Here is a 23092-nt window from a genome sequence, read left to right on the forward strand (position 1 = left end):
ACACAGACTGCTTTTTCAGACACCAATAAAGAACTTTAAATAGAAAAAGGTAAAATTTTGAATTTCTATTGGAAAGAATTTGACAAGGTAAAAAATGGGAAACTAAAACACTTTACCTGTTCTCCAACTTCAACATCACCAAGAAGATACGAGCGCATATCTAATACATATGAAACACAGATGCACCATCCCCGAATGAATACCTTTAACCAATGACGAGTATGTCCTTGCTCTAGCAATGCTGGCAGAACAACTTGAAGAAGAATCAGCTCTAGTGATAACTCACTTACATTGGCATCGCTGAAATAAAAATGAGTTAACTTCCTGCAGGCTTCCCTTCAGAATATTTACTATTCAAAATCCACACAAAATTTTTAATACAGTAGAGCATCAATTATCCAAAACAATTCGGGACTGGGGGGGTGTTCGGATAACAGATCATTTTTGGAAAAAAATTGTACCACAGTATCATAGACTCAGTATGAAGCAAAGAAACTGATATTAAACACAAAAAACTATATATTTTGTATCACTGGAGAATATATCATTTACATAATTTCGGAAAAGCACTAGTAGTCGATAGCGGAACTTCTACATGACACGCAAATTAGAATTTGCCAACTGGAATGCTTTCAGTTAACCGATGTTTCAGTTGTTTGGTATTCGGATGATCGATGCTCTACTGTACCAGAAAACTAAATATAGCCTATTATTGAAAAAATATTAATAAAATTAATGCACTGCAGAATTATTTTAAATGGAATTATGTTGTTTGCACAAAATGTCAAAATTTTCCATTTTTTTTCATGTCACTAAAAGCTTCTTCACATGTTTCTGTTCCAAAATTATGATTTAAAAAATGATCTGAAATTATAAATTTTATGAAATTTTACAGATGTGTACATCTTTTTATTGGTCAGAAACATGACATTTTTACAGAAGAACAAGGAAACACATGTGGAAAAGCTTTTGGTAACATAAAAAAATTTAGAATTTTGAAATACATTTTACATGAACGGCAATGATGTGCAAGAGTGAGTAACCAGAAACTTTGTCAGAGGTTTCTAATCAACTATTAAGGTCACAAATGGTATTAAAAACAATGCAACCACCAAGCAAAACCTAAAAAAGTGAGTTTTCCACATTCAAACGTAAGAGAAAAGTTCAAAAACTTATTCAAATAAAATAAATTAGCAACATAAAATATTCATTTCCCTTATAACCACAAAGTTAACTTCATGATAGATTCTATCAAGCATGATATTATCTAGATATTTTACAAAATTTTATTAAATAAAGTAAAGCTAAGGCCACACTTATATCCAGCCTGATTCAATAGTCAGTCAATTGCAAATATTTGCTTCCAATGTTTCCATCCAACTCTGCTGCAATGAAGTTTGGGTTGGAACCCATAACTCAAAAACCCCTAACCAGGGCCGTAACTAGGATTTTTGCTGCCTAAGGCAAACACGATTCAGCTGCCTGGGACAAACATTATTTTGCCGCCCCCCCCCCCCACAACTTCAAAGTTTGATGATGTGTTCTTTGTTTCCACCTAAAACAGTTGCCCTAAATTTTACCGCCCGGGACAGTTCCCCCCCCCCTCTGCCCCTAACCATATTCAAAATGAACAATGATCAAAATTAACACTTTTACATAAATAACATAATACAAACCTAGAATAGGCCTATCTATCCAACTGCTTTGTAATGCATATTGCTGTTTCACCTATCCACAAAATGTGGACCATAATGATAATTTGAATGATAAATGTTTGTTACTGTCCAAGACCATAAAAAAGTAAACACAAAATTATTTTTTTTCATCCAGACAGAAGTTTTTAATGACTACTCCACTTATTGAATACTCAAACTAAGCAAATGAAAAATTAATAAACGAAATGGTCCACACACACATACACCACCCCAAATAACTTTAAAAACAATACAATTGGTGCTCTGGCAGAATCATTCATTGCAATCTATAAAATTTGTATTTGGCAAATATATTGATGATTCCCTCCTCAATTAAAATCAATTACACAAATTTTGTTGATAGGATTTGGTAAAAAAGTAGGAAAAGTAGAACAAAAACTAAAAAGTAGGACAAAAGTAAGATAAGTGGAAGCCCCGCAGAATGCATTTTATTAATAAATAAACTTAAACATTACTATGCGAAAAGATATCCATCATATACCAGCTACACAACACAAACAGCTAATAATTTTGTTTACACTTAATTGATTGAATTGCAAAAAATATATTAAATTATTACAATTAATTATTGAATTTTATGAGAAAAATATTCAATTGTGGAAAAAACAGTACCTTGAGACCACCACATTGTATGGTAGAAAACCTGGAACAAACTTCTCAATGATACGAATTGGAAGCCAAACCATCAGCAAAACCGTGGTACCAAATGTAACAAGAGAGGCAAGGAACCTTCTCACATGACGTAAAATTGGCAAGTGAATCATCTGAAATATACAATGAAAGTTTTTCAAACATCAGGCATAAATAGCATGCATATTTTGATGTGTATTGAAAACAATTATTAGGATAATATGAGTGAATAGTATCCTTATCATGGATCTACTATCAATCAAATGCATTTTGAATTAACATTTGGGAACTTTTCAAATGAAATAATTATTTTTATCAATTTTCAAGCAATTATTTCAATTACATAATCATTTTTATAATAGGTACATCATTTTACAATTATGTTCTAACAGATACATACAATAACCTATTGACCACTACGTCTGAAAAAAAGATGTTTTCCATAATTTGTACAACCAGATGGTTCATAAATAGAATAAAAAAAACTGAAGCTTAATACTATACCTCATGAATTGGATTAAAATCAGGATCATTTAAGTTTCGCAGAAACCACAAAACACCTGGGCGTAAAACTTCTCTCAGCAAAAGAATAAAGGAAGCGAAATAAAAGACATACACCATACCAACAAGCCAGTGAATAAACATGGAAGTTCCAGGGGTAAGACGAAAACTTGTCTCTCTGTCTTTAAGAGTAGCATCTAATAGTGTCTATAAAAAATATATTCACAAATTATCTCAATATGATGTTGCATGTCCAAAAACCTATATTAAACTAAAATTAAGATAAAATAAATTTGGTATAAACTATGTTCATTCTAGAAAAATACACAAAAATGATCAATTTACAGCAATATCAAAATTAATATATTTTATGAATTAGTTGGCATGGGCTATACAGAGGGACAGGATTGAATACTTTACAATAAAATGAAAACAATAAATAACAATGCAGGACAAACAAAGCTGATGTCAAAAATTTCATAAAAATGCAACACTAAGCATTAGAATGGTCTCTGCAATGAAACAAAAACTGCTGCAAAAATGAATGGATCCTATACAGATGAGAAAATCATCAAGAGTCAATGGGCAATATTAAACATCATGAATCTCAGATACATATTTAACTGTATTTAAAGCACAGCCACCTCCCCAATTTAAGTCATAAAATAAGTAACTTTAATTTTGTTGAATAAGTAACTTAAATGAGTTAAAAACCAAAATATTCATAATCTTAGTGAATTCTAAATTGATTGATGTTCAGCAAAAAAATATTTTTTAAGTTTTCATTGGAAAAATTTAGAATATGGCAATAAAAGTAGAACTCAGAGGAAGCGAAGACATGGTCTAACTCAGTGATGGGAAACCTTTTTAGGAGTGGGTCAAAAAACCAAAAGAAAAGACTTTGGCAGGACTTCATGCAATTTTTTTTTCTGCATGTGTGTTCCATTTTTTTGCATATGCAAAAGTTTTTTAATTAATTTCTATTTGAATTCTCGCAACTATATTTTCCATATATTAATATTTTCGACCTATACAGGCATACGGCAAGGTGGGTTCGATGCAGTGATCATAATTTCACAGCAATATAAGCAAACAACACTCCCGACAATATACGGAGCTTAAAAGAAGTTACCAAAAGAATTACAAAACTTCAAAATGAACATATAAAATGAAGTAAATTGACAAATAAAAACACAAAAACAGTGACTTAAAATTAAAAGAAAAATGCTAAACATATAAGATTAAAAGCAAAATGAATATAAAACATACAAATTAAAAAATTAAAGACGTTAAAACTTACACATTTATATAAAATAAACCTTCTAAACATACTAAACTTTAAAAAACACAGTAATACAAATTGACAGATTAAAACATATGACTAAGAATTTAAGAGTTAAAAGAACAATAATGAAAAAGAGCAAATAAAGGCAAATATTTTCCATATGGGAAAAAAAAGAAATACACTGCCTCAAATGAATTTCTTTAAAACACTGAAATTTAAAATTTCTATACTATTTGAAATCTGCAGCAGGTAGGATAGAACCTCTAAGCAGGCCGCATCTGGACCGTGAACTGCAGTTTTCCCATTGCTTGTCTAACTTATTGAAGCTGGTGAAAGGTCAAAAATAACATACTATTCGGTTTTAATTGCACACCGGTTTAAAGCCATGAAATACCAAATTTTTTAACTCACCTAAATGAATTAGCCCTATTAAAAAATGAATTTCTATTATATTTTCCTCAGCTTAGGTTTACATCTCATTGTCAATGGGAATATTTTTTTTATATGATCTCAAACTAGCAACCCTTCACTTGGTAAGATTTCAACTAGCAAAGGATGCTTGGAACAGGTGTGATTTGTAAGTTAAGGAGAGAGAAATGACTGTATTGAATTTGGTTTGTTTTCAATCAGGCTTAGCATATAAAATACTTGAGCTTAGCATATATACACTCACCAGAGAACATATATCAAGCCACCAACCGCAGACCAATGGGAAAACTCCAATTTCCACAACTGATAAGAGAGATACCTTGATCACAACATAGCAAAGCCCTAGTAATCTTCTGGTCTTTTGGAGTCTTATCAGCGCAGCTATACCGTGCAGCATGGCAAGAAGGATCCCAACAAGTACATAGCCACAAAGGGTTGTAAGAAGGCCTTCAAACTCAGATGCAGAGATCTTCAATTAGAAAATTAAAACCTTTGTAACAAGTGAGGTAATTATTTTATTTATGATATTCCTCCTAATATATTCATGCAAAAAAAACCTAAGTGAAAAACATGGTAAACATGTATCAAATTTCAATCAATGAAACCAAAACTAACAAATATAAATAGCTAAATCAGAAAAAAAAACTCACATAATTTTTTAGTCCGATTCCAGATACAGCAAAATACCCAATATGGTATGGAAAGAATGCTAAAGGAGGAAAAAATCAAGAAAATAATTTGAGATTTTTTTAACAATGCAAAAAAAAAAACGGATAAAAAATATCAATTATGATTTTTTTTAAATTTACTCACCAAAAACTAGAATGAAAAGAGTATTCAAGGACACCACCCAAAAAACATGTTCCTGTTCATAAAACAAAAAAATTACACATGAATATATTTTTAAGCATGGAATTAAGATGGCATCATTAAACACAATTAGAACAATTCAAAAATATTCTATGAATCTCACACATATTAGAGTATAGCAAGCTACAACTTGCTATACTCTATTGATTCTTGAAGCAATCGCATGGGTATCACTAAACTTAATTTTTAATTTAAAAAAGTACAAACAGATAAATTATCATTGTATGACACTGACTCATCTTCCCTAACGTGATTGAAAATGAACAATATAGATGATGATATTAAATGTGTGTGCTATTGGCTTATACATAGAATAGTGAAATATAAATAAGTCATGATAAATGAGGAAACGACTAGAAACTAACTCGTAACAGTACATTGAATAGAAATTTATTTTATCCATTAATAAAACTGATAACTTACCAGAAACACCAAGGATCCATCCAAACCCAATAACTAGAAAACAAAAACCAAGAAAAAAATATTATAAATCAAATAGGAACTTGGGGTGAGTATGTTATTGACCTAGGCCACTGCACGCTCACAATATAAAAGAGGAACACGTTTTACAAAGAGTTCTTACTCGCTCCCAAGTTAATTCCTCTGCACCACGATCCCATTCAACTGGATTCCAAATTATATCATCTGAAAACATAATAGAAAAAATTTCAATTTACACACATTGAGAAAGTCACTTTCAATAATAATGAATGCAAGTAGATCATATTTAGTCACCTATAAATTATTACTTACACCTATATCACAATATAAACAAATAAATTCTTGTTTTATTATGATGAGAAAAATTAATGTACCTTGAGCATGGTTAGCGTCATTTCCATTCACATCTTCAACGTTTTGGAATTCTGCAGCTTGAATAGCAGCATCTCGGACATTGGCCACATTGTTATTGTCTGCCACTTGCACTTCTCCATTATTCTGATCCATATAATTATACACCAAAATAAAAAGCAAAATTTCGAAAATGAAATATTGTACTATTATATAAAAAAAGTTTATTTTATATTTACGAAAGAGAACCGTTATATAAACTACAGTAGTTAAAAATCAAAAATACATCCAATGAAGCAATAGTCAATTTAACTTGGAGAAATTTTCAAAGATGTATCAGCCAACTAGTGCTAGGAGTCAAAAATTTTATGACTAATTTTATAGAGGCATTGAATATATTGATAACCAATTATCCAAATCAATAATATAAGTACATATCTCATATATACAGTGGAATCTTGATAACTCGACATGTATTATTCCCTTGGTTGGCACAATACTAATTTCAATGTAGGTAAACTCTCTAACTCGACACATGTTTGGTTTAACTCCGCTTAAGTCGACTACGATTTTTTTCCCTTTATCACGACTGGTTTTTACGATTGCCCGTGTTACAAGTTCTAATAATTTTTTTGACATTGTTCATGGGTATTTCAACAATCCTTTGTTTCTTTGTTCTCTATGATGGGTCTATTTTTGCACTGGGGTGGGGGGGGGGGAATGTGAAGAATGAGTGTTTGAAAACTCTTAGCCAGCTTATAACATGTACTGCTAGTGGCACTTCCAGGAAAGATGTTATTCTTAGAATGGTAAAAAAAAAGTGTTGATATTGTCAACATCTAATAGGGATGAAAATCTTATCTATTGAGAGTTTTGATATTGTCTGTTGCAAAGAACGTTTTTGGCGCAACTCAGTTTTACAATTTCTTGGAAAACAAAAAGGCATGGATGACATCAGAAAATTTTAAACAACGGTTGAGGAAGCTAGATAGAATATTTTCAAGTGAGAAGAGGAAAATTTTATTTATTTTGGATAATTGCACCACTCATCGAAAAATGACAGACCTTTCAGCAATCAAATTATGCTTTTTTACTACCTAATTCAACAGCAATTTCACAACCACTGGATCTAGGAATTATCCTAAGTATGAAAACTTTTTCTAGAAAATTACAGATCAAAATGCTGGAATGGACGCAAAAATTTGTTTAGATGCTGTTGAAATGATTGATTCTGCATGGAAGTCAGTCACAAGTGCCATCATTCGGATCTACTTCCATCATGTTGGTTTTGTTCAGTCTCTTTGAAAAATGAAATTTCTATGAAGATTCCTCTCTTATATGTGTGGTGAAAGCATAAACATGCTAGGGGTGATTGTATCAAGGATGAATTTGTGAATATTGATTCTGATCTTGTAACTTCAGGACTTTTAGAAGACGACGATATTCTAGAATCAATCAACCAAAAAGCAAGTGCTTCATGCTACGAAAAAATAGAATCAGAAAGATCTCAGATAAAGAAGTATCTGCACTATCTTGCCATGATTGATGCATTAAAAGCTGTAGATGTGATACGTCCATTCCTATGCACTCAGAAGAAAGATGAACAATTGCGGTTAATAGTGTAGAAGATTTTTTGTTTTCTCTTCGGAAGGAAAAACAAACAAATATATGTGATTGTTTTTCATGAGGTAAACTATTTTTATATGTTTTGATTCTATTATGAAATAGCCCCAAATTGAAATTAATGAGCATTAGAATTTATTTAATGGAATTGTTCAAATGTATATAGTTACACCAAAAAAGGTCAGACAGAAATTTAGAGCAAAACCCAGCTAAATCTGCTTAAGTCAACATGTTTGTCTATACTTTTGGGGTGTCAAGTTACCAAGAGTCTACTGTATATATATTGCCCATAATGCTTTTCTTTTCCGCAAAAAAGAAAATTGGCATCAAAGATGATTTTTAAAAAATCTGATTAGAATCAAATGCCACAATTAAAAAGAAATTTAATATACCTGGGCAGCTTCTTGCTCTTGCTCCAACCACTCTGGACCTCCACCATGCAATATTTGTTCTCTGAGCCATACTAAACTTATAAAGGCACAAAGTGTGCAGGTCACTACACAGCACCCATATAGACTATCTGATAGAAGATTTTCAGTTGAAAATATATCTAACGGCAAGCTCAGGATAGAACTGAATGAACCAGTGAAAAGACAGCGGTAAATACGACCTATAAACAAAAAGTAAGCATGAAAAACATTTAAAAAAACATGAGATTTTGACATATCTAAGTAAAAAGGATAAAATCATAATAAGATAATTCATTTTTCCCATCACAATGTCAAATAACTTACAAAGAACTTCTCTACATGATTCTACAGAAATTTTTTTGCCAAATTTGTTACGACGTTTATTTTACATGAGAACCTGTCTTTTTTTCTACCTTAATTGAAAATATTAAACTAGGGATTTTTATACAAATACAATCATGCCATTTTCCATCAAAATAAGGTTACTTTAAAATTCAATGGAGTAATTTTATTTTAGTCATTTTGCAAAACATTCAGTAGATGGAAAAGAATGAAGGCTTTTAGAGCCAGAATCATGATGGAAAGAAATTCCGGGACAAGGAGCCATAGTACACATGAAATTTGAATTTTCAGGCATTTTGTCTACTGCTGCAGTAGACATATAATTAGTGGATGGCAGAACATTAACTAATCGGTCAGCATTCCTTGATGTACAACTACCCACTGGCGAATGCTGCCACAACTAGGCTGGGACAACCATGGCCCAGAGCTGAATGGGAGACTCACAAAAAATTTACACTTATTTTGCATAATTTTCCCCTTTTTTTAAGGGGGCCCCAAGAAAATGTCTGCCCTGGGCCCACTAGAAGGTATGTTATGGCCCTGCTGTAGACAGAGCATCAGGGAATTCAAATTTCTTTGGACCATAACTATTTAGCCTGGAAAACTTTGATTTCATCATTCTAAATAGAACTTTTTCAGAGAAAATTAAATAACTTACAAGCTGTCAGAGGAACGATGCCAAGCCATGCAACAGCAACCAATGTGTAATGCAACCAAAAGCGAACAGCTGTACCTAAGCTTCTGAGGAGACCACTGAATATGTCTTTAACTGGAAGTCGCTTTGGCATATCAGGTGAATAAACTAATATAATACGGTATAGAGAAAAAATTCAAAATAAACATTTTGGAAAATTCAGTGATAAAAACCAATTATTTAAATACAATTTTAACCATTAACAGGGTTGTGAAAATTCTGTACGTAACTGGCGTTGTGGGGTCATTTTGACTCCAACAAGTATTAATGCATTTTAAAAATCAATAAAAAGAGTCTTCATAAAAGCAATGGTTTTACGTGACTTCATTCATCTGTCAATTAAATTCACTAAATATTTTTTCAAATTTCTTTATTTTCCCAAAAATTTTATTTTATTAAGACACACATTTGAAAAAAATGGAAGGATACATGACTTGAAATTTTTTTAAATTATATATAAGACTTTTTGAATGCAATTTTAATGATTAAAAATTTAACAGATATGATTAAAATATAGTCAGAAAATAAAATTTGCAAATTAAAATAATATTTACTATATTTACAAAAGCACCAAAATTAGTCTTATTCTAAGTTGGAAACACAGTATTTTCAAACAACACCGTGACATGTTGATCACACACATCTCGCATGCAATTCACTAACAACACTATCCTCATCCTCCCCTCAAATATCTGATGTTTCAACATTAATTTGAAACCGTTATCGAGAAAACCGGCACTCTTCCAAAACGCCATTTTGATCTGAACACTCCAGTCATCCGACAAGAAAAAGAATTATGCAAGTGCCATGGTGAAGTCATTTTGACCCCAACGGAAACTTTGATCAATGATATAGGGGGAAGGAAAAGTAGAATAACATCATAAATTTGCCAAACACTGGTAAACAACTAGCTTGAAGGTACTGAAAATACGATGATTCAGATGCGTTTATTTTTCAAGAGGTGGTAAGATAAAAAATGCATGGGGTCAAAATGACCCCACCACGCCAGTTAAGGGTTAATACTAGAAGGTAGTTTGATTCCACAAGCTTAGCTTAGTCTGATATCATTAGCAGGTTTTATACCACCATAACATTTCACACCATCAAATAACTCTTGAATACTAGAATTGCACACCTTTGCTAATGTTAAGAAAAAAAAATATGCTAATGCAATCTTTTTTTTAAAATAATAATCAATTTCTTTTTTTTTAAATAATGTAAATATGTTGTGATGCTATGTGAACAAAATATACTCACTGGGCATGAAGGAAAATCTGTGGTTGCATAATTCGCAATATTCTTTACGACTATATTTTAACCACTGAAGAAGACTGAAAATCCAGAAAGATCAATCAGATTATAGCATTTAATTTTCTACACATACCCATCATTTAATAGAAAATGAGCATGGCAGGAATAATGAATGAATTTAATACACGTGCATGAAAAAACAATTTTTTTCTAAGACTTGCTCAGAAGTAATATAAGAACCGATAACTGGAATAAGTTAATAGTTCTTAATAATATAAAGAGAATATTTTTCATAATTACAGTACTTTGCATGAAAACAATAACAACATACTCCAGAATAAGGAGCTGTGAAAAAGCATTGAAAAAAAATTAAAATATATGTATTTTCAGCCTGTCACACTTAAATATGCTCTGCTTCCGATTCTGGGAGTCAGCACAGTTACTGATTGTAAAAATTTAGGTTGTCTGAAATTCAGGTTTTTTTAACCCATCTGTAACAAGCAAGCACTAATGTTCATACCCTTAGGCAGCATTTCTCTGATACTAGAAAATAATGAGATGATGGAAGCAAAATAGATTTTCTCAATTCATCATCTTCATTTTATAATAATCAGTTCCAAAATAAAAAAGTGATTTATTAGTGTGGATTACAATAGCTCTGAATTAATATAAACGCTTTTTTCTCCAGAATTTTCAATAAAAGTCACAAAATGTTTTAAACAGATATCAAAGGATAGTGTAAAAGAGAGTATGGTGGTAAATGAAAGAATCAATGTTTTTTTTTGTTTGCTTTTTATTTAAACTTGACCAATAACCCACCCATTTTATTCCTTAAGATACCAATATGGGTGATAAAGGCAATAGCAAGAAGTCTGCATATACGGAATAAATCATTGCAAATTACAGCAGGGCTGGACAAATCTAGGTGCCAGAACAAAAAAATTTTTATTCCAAAGAAAAAAAATCTGAAATAATGCTTCTTTTGACTTTTTCAAGACATAGTAGCTCTCTTTCATGTTGGCAGATATGCTGCTATAAATTCCAAACATTTTGTGCTGCTCTCAGCTTGCAATTTAGTAGCTACACAAAAAAATGTTAGGTGTCAACACCAATTTTTTAGTCACCATGGCAACCTGGAACTTGGGATTTGTCCAGCCCTGATTATAGGATGATATTTTTTCCCCCTTAATATAGGCAGGATGGTAGATTACGATATTTATATAATATAAACACATTAAATATCTGGTAAGCAGCAAATTACACATAAATCTACACAGCCAATATATATTAATGTCTATCTAGACTTACCATTCTTGATGAATAAATTTTATACTGCCAGTACATATGCAGGGGTGATAAAGAGGCTTATCCGGCGTCGCTTCAGAGCGGCACACACGACAGATATCTAACAGAAAAGATTCAATATTTAACAGATTTAATTTTCCCCACAGCATATATTTTTATTTGCTAACAGTTTTCATCTAAACCAGGGGATGATAAATTGAAGTGACAAAAACGGTCCAAATTGGTATAGGCCTATACTTTGACTTACAGCAGGGGTGCTTAAACTTTTGCCACCCGCTTTTCCCTTACCCCTCAGTCAATGTTCATCTGCAGTTCCCCAAAACATTTTATCAAAGAACTACTTCAAAGCCTTGAACACGCATGCATCAATATCAACAGCTTACTGTACAGCCCCTGACATAGGTTGGGGATGCCCCTAGGAGCCAAGATGAACACTTTATATAAGAACCACTGGCTTAGGGGAATCTTTTATTCTTGCTAACAGACACGATAACATGATACTTGAAAAATTTGTGCTGTACTCGGACATCGTCAGTTATTTAACAAAAAAAACTACTAGGCTCCAATGACAATTTTTTTCATTTGCCACAGTAATCTGACACCTGGGATTTTTAAAACCCTGATCTGAATTGAGGTTTTTTCCCCCCAAAAATTTAAAATTAAGGTGATGGCTTCACATATCCCAATTCAATTTCCCTCGAACTGCAAAGTGGTAGTCGGCTGAAGTTTGTTATCTGTGGATAAACTTTCATCCTTCTCTTTCAGTATATGGGTAAAATGATAAAGAAGGAGGCAAATTGTAATCAAAGTCACAGGATCACATTTTGACATATTATTTACAAATTTACTATGATGAAATTTTAAAAAATTTACAACATTTTGTCATCTGACCACAGATACATACAAGTTTTCTGCCCACGAGTGGCAGAAATACTGCATATCTGACCTGCAGACATAAAAGGTTATGCAACTCCCGCTTTACCATCTCCACCAACATTACAGGGGGCACCAAAATGCTTGCTTGTCCCGGGAGACCAAGCAACTAGTTGCAGCCCTGCATGTGAGTGATCAAAGTGACCTATAGAGCAAGCGATTTGGTTAGTGAGTGACTAATAGAGTATACAAGAATAGGTGACCTAGAAGGCAGGAGACCAGATCAGTGAGCAACCAAAAAATGTGCACGCATGCAAGTCACCAAATGAGTGGATTAGAGACAGAGGTGTTTGCGGGGGGGGGGGGTGGATAATCGGGCTATAACCCAGGACGACAAGTTGTGTGGTCAAGAAAACGACGGCAAAACTATAAATCCGCCTCTGACTAGACATCGTTTTTAGTAGCTCCAGTATGGGGGCCCCCCCCCCCATATACCTTCATACGCAACTGAAGTCCCGCCACTGTAATTACATGAGAACGATCGGGAGTATATTTACTTAGTGTATCAATAACTGGGATTGATTATACAGCTTCAAACATCATCGTGTTTAATGGAAGGTCACTGATATATCATTGTAAACAAACTGGTACATTATAATATGTATTTAATACATTTCGCATCGCGGATGCCACATATTACGCCATCGACATTCACCATACGTCAGAGTAAATGCTTCTAAATATAGAGGAGTGGATACTATTAAAAGACTCGCAATGTAAATTCACACTTTAATTCAAGTAAATATAGAAGGCGTTGTTTTTAATCGTCTAATCGGTAATAATAATGAAAAGAGGAAATATTGACGGATACCTTGCGCCTGACCGTCGTCCATCTTTGCGCCAAGGAAAACAAACGATGAGTTTTCTGCTTCAATTTCTTTTCTACATCAGAAATTTGATACGAAATTGATTCGCTGCCCCTGTTTCTTTAGAAAATAATAAATTCGCGATTTAACGTGAATCCAACAAAGAAAAACATTCAAGGTTAAATTTCTGAATGGGAAGAAAAAATAATTGATTTTGAAGTAATTTCAAGAATGTGTAACCGCGCATACGGTACTTGTCGTCTACATGTGATTGCCATACGTCCCGTTTTCATAAAAATTTAGTGGTCGTCTGACTGGTAATCCAGGGTTTGATTCGTGAGGGAGGCGATGTTATGATTAAGGGGACCGATTATTGAACCTCAGCCTTGTCATGAAGTAGATAAGAGGGCCGTCTTAAAGGGACAAGAGACCACGATTGGCTCCTGGGCTAAGTGGGTTTCTTGAGGCCCTACCTGGTAAAAAAATGCTTGCCTACGAATTTATATGCCTACTCTCGAAAATTTCAACCAAATCTCATTTTTGTGACACCCCGGCAATACCGCCTTAACGCATGGGGCCCACCCGGGCACGGTCAATGAGATTTGGTTAAGATATTCGAGATTAAGCATGTAAATTGGTAGGCAGGCATTTCTAGTCCGGGGGGAGGAAGAGTTGGGGGGACTCAGAAAAATCTATTTGCCGGGGGGAAGCCGTTGATGCTCTTGAATGCAAACCTGGCACGGCCGTTCGGCCCATGTGTTAAGGGACGGGGAAGTGTATGTACTGTGAAGGGGGATTAATAGTCAGTGCCGTCTTAACGCATGGGTCCACCCGGGCACAGCCTGGGGGCCTCAAGAGAAGAGGGGCCTCACAAAAATGCGATTTGGATGAAATTTTCTAGAATTTACCTGGTAGGGCCTCAAAAAAACCACTTGGCCTGGGGGCCCCCATGATACTCTTAAGAAGGCCCAGCTAATAGTGGCTAAGACTGGTTGATTTATGGTTCTGCTTCCTCTCCCTCCGTTTTCTGATTTTTTTTTGCTTCACTACCATTAATAACCTAAATTGGTTGCAATGGGCTCTATAGCCACGTTTACCCCCTTCCCTACCAAGTAAATTGCTTCCACGCTGACCAACTAAACAGTTTTGTTCCTAGTCGGGGATGCGTTTTCCTCAGGATCCCATCGCATCAAAGCATGGCACTGACATGGGCGTACCTACTTTTGAGGAGGGCCAGAACCCTCAATAAACCAGTGGTTCTCAAATTTTTACCACCCATAACCCAAATGCCCCCGCCCAAGGGCACAAATCTCATTATTTCTGTGTTTTTAAACTACATAAAATTCGCCATAGAAGGAAGGGGAGCAAAGATTTCAGCATAGCGGGCCCGGCTCCAGGATGTGGGGGGGACCAAGGTAATGTCCTTAGCTTTGTTATCGTTTGTTTGCAGCTTCCCAGAATAGTCTATAAAATAATCATTTTAAAGCACTGAGCAGGCACATATTAATACACCAACTGTTTGTGATGCCCCTGACAGAGCTTGGTTGCACACACTTTGAGAACCATTGCTCTTAACCATAGGCGTAAACTTGTATCCAATCCATGAGCCCAAGCCACCCAGCACTCGCACATATCCATAATAACCTACAGAAATATTGAGTTTGATCCCCCACCTATAAGCTCACTCAATATTTCCAGTAACTTTATGCCTATATTCTAAACCAAAGGTTCTTAACCTTTAATGTTTTATGAACCCTTTGTGCCAATAAGATGAGGGCCAGGGAACCTTTTACAGAATAATATTCAGCACATAATTAATGTAGAAACAATAATAAGCTAATTCTCCTCCAAGCTCACAAACTTTTAAGAAGTCTGTGAACCCCTGGTTGAGAACCATTTCTTGAGAAACCCACAGACACACCAGGGGCACTAAATGCAAAGTAACCTAATGATAATGAGATTAGGTACTGATTTTTGAGAGTAAGTGTAAATATGTAAGCAGGTATTTCGGTGTCAGTATAAGATCCCAGAACATCACTTTGCTTGAGGTCCATAAAGCTTATAACACTTTCATCGACAATGCCAAGATATTTAGCCTCCTTAAAAGCCTCTTGTTTCAGCAATGACAAGTCCAAATATTTTGTGAAGCACACTTCTTAATCAAACATGTATCCTCTTCTTCCATTCCTTTATCAGATCATCTGGCAATGTGAAGAGCCATCTTTTGTTCACATTTGGATAACAGAAAAAATATACTGTTTCAAATTTATCATTCCACCCCCCCCCCCCCATCTAAATTCAAGGCAGTCAAAGAATAGCGTATATATACAGTCAAACTTGGTTAATTCGAAGCCCAAAGTTACTGGGGAAAAAGTTTGAATCATCCAAAATTGAATTATCTGGATCTATGCTGAATCTGTAAAATGGCGAAAAATCTTAACTTAATCATGAACATTCACATAGGATAATAATCGTCAATTATCAAAAATTTATCAGGTTAAGAAACTGTTTCCCAATTTTAATACTTTATAATTATAACAATTTATCTTAGCTGCAACATTATTCCACTGTTCTCGAATCAGCATCACTGCAGAATTTCTCGACAATGTTCAAAGCCTGATTTATGGAAACAGTTCATGATCATCTGTTATGAAACTGTTTCCCACACATTCCCTCTCATTCGTATGCTATCAATGAAATATACTTTCATTCACATATTAGATCTGAACTTTCCGATACTTTCTATACTTCAATGGCAATAAAAAGATTCAGGTTTTGAATGTGACACTTTGATGTATAGGTTGTGAAAAAGCATAATCGGTACCAAGTGGTACACAGTCTCAATGTACTCCAGCTGAACAATGTCAAAATAGGCATTAAATTATGGAAGAAAGAGTAAAGAAAAAATGAATTTTCAAACTTTTATTAGTCTTTAAAAATTTGGTTTTTAACGATCGAGAAAAGAAAAGTCTGACTTCTTATAGTTTTTCCAAACTGAATTTGCTCATAAAAAAATCATGTTCCCCCCCGCCCCCTTCAACTTCAAATTATTCAAAAAATATGAAAAAAGTTCGAATTAAACAACAATTTTTAACATTAAATTTGATTTAAAAAACTCTAGGGGAGTTCTTAAAATTTTAATTATTCAAAATTCGAATTAACCAAATTCTAATGTAATAGAAAAGATAAGAGTATTTTCCTTCTAGGTTTAATTTGTTCTCGAAGTTGGAATGGGAAAACACACAAAATTTGAAAAAAAAGCCTTCTTGAAAATAATTATCCATTTTTAATGTGGACCAGTGAAAATGGTTATGCCTGTTGTGTTAAGGTGGTCCTGGGGAAGGGACATTAGTAAGTTAGAGAGAAAAAGGGCATAAGGAACTTTCCCAGAGGACATTTGAGTCATTAACCTAAGAATGTAGTCTTTTAAACTGATTGAAACAATATTTTAAGATGTTTTCTTTCCTTACTTTATTTTAAATTCTTTATCACATCTTGAGGGCATACCTGTGACCTGGCAGCTAAATGCTATGCTTACCAAAGACTAGTGCCCAGAGGCGCCAACACAAAGAAAACATTGGAGATGGGGGGGAGGGGGTTTGGGTGTTGCCAGAAGTATCCTATGTACAGGATTCAAGCAACTATGCTGGTGCCAAAAAGCTAGCATTTAAAAAAAAAAATTCTTTCAGAACGAGCACACACAATTCTGGTTTCTTCCTCTCTCTCTTATCTTATATATATATATCGCCATGGACATTTTAATATTGATTAGTTGTGCCAGAAGTTTGTTTGTACTTGTAACTAACAGTCTGTGTATCTAGTATTTTGAGTGAATTTTTAGTAGTTCAAACTATAAGGAAATGTAATGATCAGTTTTTGTACTGCATTTGTACCGTTGTAGGTCTGTTGCTCTGTGCTGAGATTTTTTAAGGACATATAATCTTGGTTTCGCTTCTCGAAGTTGAAGCCACAGAAAACCAACTTCAGCTGACCACCACTGTGCTACCTGTTGGAATTGAACATGTTTCCTCAAGATGAGAGTCCATATGACTATAGCGGCATTATTTCAAACCTGCTGAACAGAGGTCTGATGAGTAGTTGTAGTGAATTTCTCTGTGGCAATTAGACCAATGGGGAGGGGGAGGCATGTGCTCATCTGCACAGAGTGGAAAAACAAAATGCAACCACATACAATATTATGAATTTCTTCATACACAGCGAAAACTCTGAACGTGTGAAAGCACTTTCAATCATGCATGCATCTTAGAGCTGCGTGCATGGTTAAAAGTGAATTAGCTTTATACATTGTAGTTTGTGAAAGAAGATACAAAATACAACCAAAGAAATGAAAAATTCTGAATAATAATACGCCTAAAACAACTGAAAATTAGTTTATTCTCTACTACTTTTTATGATTAGTAATGAGGAAAAAAGAAAAAAAGTGTGAACCTCTGTCTTCATCCATTCTCCATAAGCAGAAAACTTTTGAAATATGCATCTAATTCTGAAATAAGAAAAAAAAAATCCTAACATAGAAATTTCTTTCCCAAATCATTAAAATAATTACAGAATAATATTTTAAACCTTGAATATAAAAAATTTCAGAATGAATCTTCATACATGAAGTAAGTCCCATTACCTTCCATACTTTCAGACAAAGAAGTGGCATCACTCCATGCTTTCAAAGCTTTTTCAGAATCGAAAGTCTCATGATTCAAGTATTCATCGACAGCAAAAGACTTGACTAAATAACTATGTTCATAAAGCAGTAAAGGAAAACAGAACTTTCACGATTAAGATATTAATAATACCAACGAAAAAATTATTTGTCACATTCTATTTTAATTTTTCAAAATTAACTTCCAAATGAAATAAAAAAAGTATCATCACACACACAGGGATGCCACAGCCAATAGTTTAGAGTGCCTACAATCTTTTTTTAAAAAAAAGGAAATTTTTATTCTTTTGGTTAGTTTTCTGGTTAGGTTCTTATTCTTTAATTACACTAGACAACAATGAAATTGCGTCGGACATAAAATATACAATTCCGAATGATTTTGACCCGCTGAATATCATCATGAAAAAGTTTTATTGACTCTTCTTTGTCAGGTATTACTATTTTAACAATTAAAAAAATGTTTTATGAGCGGAATTTTATGATGAAAAATGAGACAGATCAAGGACTGAAAATTTTGCACCACACTGAATTCTCTCAATAATTTCATCATTCTACAGTAAATCTAGTGTGAGTGGCATTGTCATAAGTTGAGAAGAAAACAAAACAAGCATTTTACAAGGGGAGACGTAACTTAGTGAGAGACATATGTATTTATTTTGATGTTTGGATCAAAGTATTGGGGCCTCAAAGCAAAAAAATTACTGAGAATTAGTAAAGAACATGCTGGCTTGTTCTATCACTTTGACTGTAATTTGACCTTAAAGCTTTGTTTTCTTCAATTTTCCATCTGGATTTCTTCCCAGAAAACTGGGAACGTTGGTGATGAACATGGAAAGAACGGTTCGATCAGGATTCAGCCAGCATAAAACATTGGTAAAAGGGAATATGATTTATCTCGATGCTGACAGACTGCTGTCAGCCAATTGTAAGATGTGCTTTTTATGTCCAAGACAAGCATAATGCAAAATGAGGTAATGCGTCAGATGCCAATAAACAAATGATTTATGGAACAAGAGGGTATTTTCCCCTTTGTATTTAGACATGAAACCAACTCGCATCAGTGTGTTAGGGGGGGGGGGTATGTTTGCGTGTTCCCTCAAACAATGTAGTGCTTCCCAAAAAATAGGTTATAAATGCTTGCATTAGCTGCAGTTGACTGCTTCTTGAATGGGGAATAAAATCAAAATACTGGAAATAAACCTTTTCATACAAAAGAGGGTCTTAGGCAAAGGCTTTTTTAATGGGACCCACTGTCTTATGATGACAATCAATGTGAAAAAAACAAGATTGTGGTAAAACTCAATAAATTGAAAAGGATACTCATTATCCAACACTCTGGCACTATCATCTAATTTTTCTAAAAGCTGAGACATAAAGAGGATTTTGCCATTTTCCTCTGAAATATCGATGATATGGTGGATTTCTTTTGACAAGGACACACAATTCTTTTGATATTTTTTCTCCAGCCTCTCTAGCTTGACCCTGATAAACAAGGAAAAAAAAAACTATTATACAGTGTGTAATGTGTTAAACACATAATTTGTATGAAATACATCTAACAAGTATAAAATTATATACATTAAGCATATTTTATTATATGCTATATTTTGAGTATTCAGAAGTATATCCAGATTTTTCTTGTGGGGTCCTGTTCCTGAGAAAATTTTTCCTTATTTTAGTGAAAAAGGCCATTAATTTTGTGGGAAGCAAAGAAATCTAATTAATCTATCCCAAAAGAAATGAAAATCTAAATTTATGGTTTCATTAATTTTTTATTTTGTGAAGGGTCTGGGAAACGGATCCAAATTTTGGTTGGACAGATCCTTCGTATTAATTATTTCGTTAGGCTATGTATACTAACAAATTGGTACATGTAGGAATGTGCATATCCGTGTTGTAAACCTAACATGAAGCTTGTTTCTGTGTAATGCTTGTTATGGTGCTGCCATTTCTGCTATATATTTTTCGAATTATGAGCTAAGTGTCATGATTGAAGATTTACCATTGTAAGCCTGTTGCTCTCTGTGGCCAGATTTTTTAACTGAAAGATCGGCTCCTATTCGTAGTACCTCGAAGTTCACTACGAAGGTTACCATTAAGGTCCATGGGTTCGAATATCGGCAAAGACATAAGAAACAAGTTACCTACCGAGCCTGGGGCAATCACTGATGGATGGCCCCTTTTTTCCCCCAACTCCACTGGTCGGAAATTGCTATATGACCGGAGTTTGTGTGCTGTAAAGTAGTAATTGTCGATTCAACTGTTTCGGGCATTTTACTTTTCCTCGGATTGAAGAAGGCTAAGGGTCAGTGTGATAGTGGTGAGGGCTACAACTGGGGGAGGGGCAGGCAAATTTTATAACCAGGGGAAGAGGGTGGCAAATTTCACCCTTTAACTCCCACCTCACACGTTACAAGGGGGGAACCAAAATGCATGCTTGGCCAGGCATCAACCAGTGTATCCCCTTAGGAAAGAGCCACAATGTTTCCACTTGACCAGGCAGCATCTAGCTGCGGCCCTGATAGTGGTATTAGGTACCTATATATTTGTACTCTGAAGATGACGGAACAGCTGTCGTATGGTCCGCCACTTGGCAATTATTTTGCGCCACACATGTCTGATGGCCCGACGAAGAGTCGCCAAGGCCGTCAGACACTACGGACGCCGAAAAAAACATCAGCGTGCAAAACATAAGCATATAACCAAGCATAAAAATAGAAAAAAATATCGGTTAAAAAAAATTACACCTGGCCCATTTTTTTAATAATAAAAAGATCGGGGCATAAGGAATTCCGGGCATAAATATTCTATGCATTAAAACTAAAACCCGGACCCTTTTTTTTTGAATAAACCGATCCAGGCATGTTGAATAAATAAATATTCTATGCATTAAAATTAAAACCCGGACCCTTTTCTTTAAGTAAACGGATCCGGGCATGAAAAATTCTGTAGGTTCATTTTAAATAATAAACCGATAAAACAGAAGGCATGGCAATGAATGAATAACTAATAAATACAACGAAATAATAAAATGGCATGATACAACCTGAGCAGTAGATAATCCAAATAACTAGAGCTACAGAAGGGAGGAATAATAATGAGAGAGAGAGAGAGATGCGCTGGAAATGGAACAACGGCTGCTTAGAATTTTTGAAAAAACGCGGTGAACAAAAGAAAAATCCCGTTTGTTGAAGTCAGCGCCATCTAGTATCGCCCAACGAAACCGGAAAAGTGTTAAAAAATACGGCAACCCAGAGAAGCATTACGACGGTCTTGGCGACTTATCGCGAGAAAAAAGTCGCTAAAGTCGTGGCGGACCATACTGCATCTGTTCCAAGATGACTTCCACTGTGTGTCGAAATGCATCAGGGAATTTCGTATTTTTTCGGTGTATTTGATTTTTCATTGGTAATAATAGGTCATATAAATTGATAATAAATGGGGGGGGGGATGACAAAAGCACTAACAAAAGAGTCTCTACACGTTCTCTTTCTTTGACAGTCGACTTTTTCACAGCATATTCAATATCTGTTTTGATGGTGGGAAACCTCTTCACCAAGTCTGTATCATCAACGTCCACTCTACGAGTAACAGCGTACTCGGACAAACCCGTGCAAATAAACACAACGCCCTCTTTTCCTTGTTGAACCAGCTCTTTCCATGTTTCACTCAATTGAAGTATGTTTTTGAAGTCCGTTGATAGTTTCTTCACGTCTACCATATTAATATTTCGCTTCGACATTCAAACACGAAACGCGATTACCTCAGTTTGTTTACAAATAAAGTACGAATCAAGATTCGTTGCCAATCTCTTTTAAGTCAGTTCTTGAATATTAATTTTACCTGAGCACTGGGACTTTAAGGGCCATCTATCGACAGACTCAGAAACATCATTATGAAAATAAAACCAATTACGGAACAGCTGCTGCCATCTCTCTCTAATACTCATAAAAAAACACTCACAAATATGTTGGCGTCAACCAAAGCGGCTCGAGATTTTACAGCTTTGGCAATTGATTTTACATAAAAACACGCTCATTGTAAAATCGACATTCATGATTTTTCCGAATTCTACGAATATTATTCAAGATTCTCCAGCTGGCTCTTTTTTTAGAGTTTGTTGCATTGATGGTAGCCTGTAGCGGCGATGATATCGTCGGGAACCATCTCATTAGGGTCCAAAGCTGCATTAAGAGCAAATCTTTCAAGTAGCTTTGTTAGGGTCCGACTTTAAGCCGGGTTTTCCTAGGAGCAGGTTTCCTGTGCCGCGCGCAATGTGATTCGCCCAGCGTGACACGCCGCCCACTCACCGATAAGAAAAGCAGCATGACTGTTTTCCTACAGAACGCCACGCCTCACGACAGCGCTTTACGTTGGGCGTGACTGGCCGACTGCTTCTGGAAGAATCAAATGCGTCTTGCGCCGCGCGTTTTGCCGATGTTCTCTTCACTCTTGTGTGTTTTCTTTCCCTCTTCTTCAAACGGGAGCATGCAGACGACAGAGTAGCTGATGCCAAGGCCATGTTCTATATGCATATACAGAACATCCGAATCCCGTTATAACGAACGCCAATAGACCGGAAGAATCACTTCGTTATAACGAAATTTCGTTATAAAGGCATTCCAAGTTACCTAGCATTGTTCCTACGAAAAATTATTTGGGGGATTAAAAAAATGTTCGTTAAAACGAGATTTTCGCTATAACGATATTCGTTAAAACGGGATTTGACTGTATAGCCGCCCTGATCTGATGAGCCACTCTAGGAAAACACAAACGCGTAGCGTAATTATGTAACACGTTTCTGCCGGCGCAAAATGGTCTAATTCGG

The 23092-nt window shown here is 34.8% G+C and overlaps 2 protein-coding genes across 4 annotated transcripts in view; both read right to left on the reverse strand.

Annotated features, from left to right (window-relative positions):
* LOC149069032 (E3 ubiquitin-protein ligase MARCHF6) overlaps positions 1-13757 on the reverse strand; it is a 34843-nt gene extending 21086 nt beyond the window's left edge. Inside the window, exons 1-14 of one of the 2 annotated variants that reach the window (XM_089251243.1) lie at positions 13592-13757; positions 11851-11947; positions 10549-10622; positions 9256-9399; positions 8238-8455; positions 6246-6369; positions 6014-6075; positions 5854-5886; positions 5374-5425; positions 5211-5269; positions 4805-5029; positions 2850-3053; positions 2328-2479; positions 117-300 (exon numbers count right to left, since the gene is read on the reverse strand). In XM_089251243.1, the coding sequence (XP_089107369.1) occupies positions 117-300; positions 2328-2479; positions 2850-3053; positions 4805-5029; positions 5211-5269; positions 5374-5425; positions 5854-5886; positions 6014-6075; positions 6246-6369; positions 8238-8455; positions 9256-9399; positions 10549-10622; positions 11851-11947; positions 13592-13613 (1650 nt within the window). In that variant the 5' untranslated portion in view covers positions 13614-13757. The remainder of the gene's footprint in view (positions 1-116; positions 301-2327; positions 2480-2849; positions 3054-4804; positions 5030-5210; positions 5270-5373; positions 5426-5853; positions 5887-6013; positions 6076-6245; positions 6370-8237; positions 8456-9255; positions 9400-10548; positions 10623-11850; positions 11948-13591) is intronic. The other variant, XM_089251242.1, reaches the window with a different exon arrangement.
* A 4204-nt stretch (positions 13758-17961) lies between these two features.
* On the reverse strand, positions 17962-22210 carry LOC149069033 (uncharacterized). 2 transcript variants are annotated; one of them, XM_089251139.1, is made up of 4 exons: positions 22108-22210; positions 19585-19746; positions 18226-18338; positions 17962-18090 (listed from the first exon to the last, which is right to left on the reverse strand). In XM_089251139.1, the coding sequence occupies exons 1-4, from the start codon at positions 22131-22133 to the stop codon at positions 18044-18046; spliced, it is 348 nt and encodes a 115-aa protein (XP_089107265.1). In that variant the 5' UTR covers positions 22134-22210; the 3' UTR covers positions 17962-18043. The 2 variants fall into 2 exon arrangements, with proteins under 2 accessions (XP_089107265.1, XP_089107264.1); XM_089251138.1 differs by having other exon boundaries at positions 21732-22147.
* Between the last annotated feature and the right edge of the window lie 882 nt (positions 22211-23092).

Source organism: Pholcus phalangioides, unplaced genomic scaffold, assembly GCF_987345545.1.
Source record: "Pholcus phalangioides strain wild (caught in Gottingen) unplaced genomic scaffold, Ppha-v1.0 ptg000024l_1, whole genome shotgun sequence".
NCBI lineage: Eukaryota > Metazoa > Arthropoda > Arachnida > Araneae > Pholcidae > Pholcus > Pholcus phalangioides.

Excerpts from the sequence above, each read along its gene's own strand:
- LOC149069033 (XM_089251138.1), bottom strand. The coding sequence starts at position 22,006 with ATGTCGAAGCGAAATATTAATATGGTAGACGTGAAGAAACTATCAACG. Across the intron at positions 19,747-21,731 it reads GAACGTGTAGAGACTCTTTT|GGTCAAGCTAGAGAGGCTGG; the intron begins GTTAGTGCTTTT and ends CTTGTTTATCAG. Across the intron at positions 18,339-19,584 it reads GCCAGAGTGTTGGATAATGA|TTATTTAGTCAAGTCTTTTG; the intron begins GTATCCTTTTCA and ends TTATGAACATAG.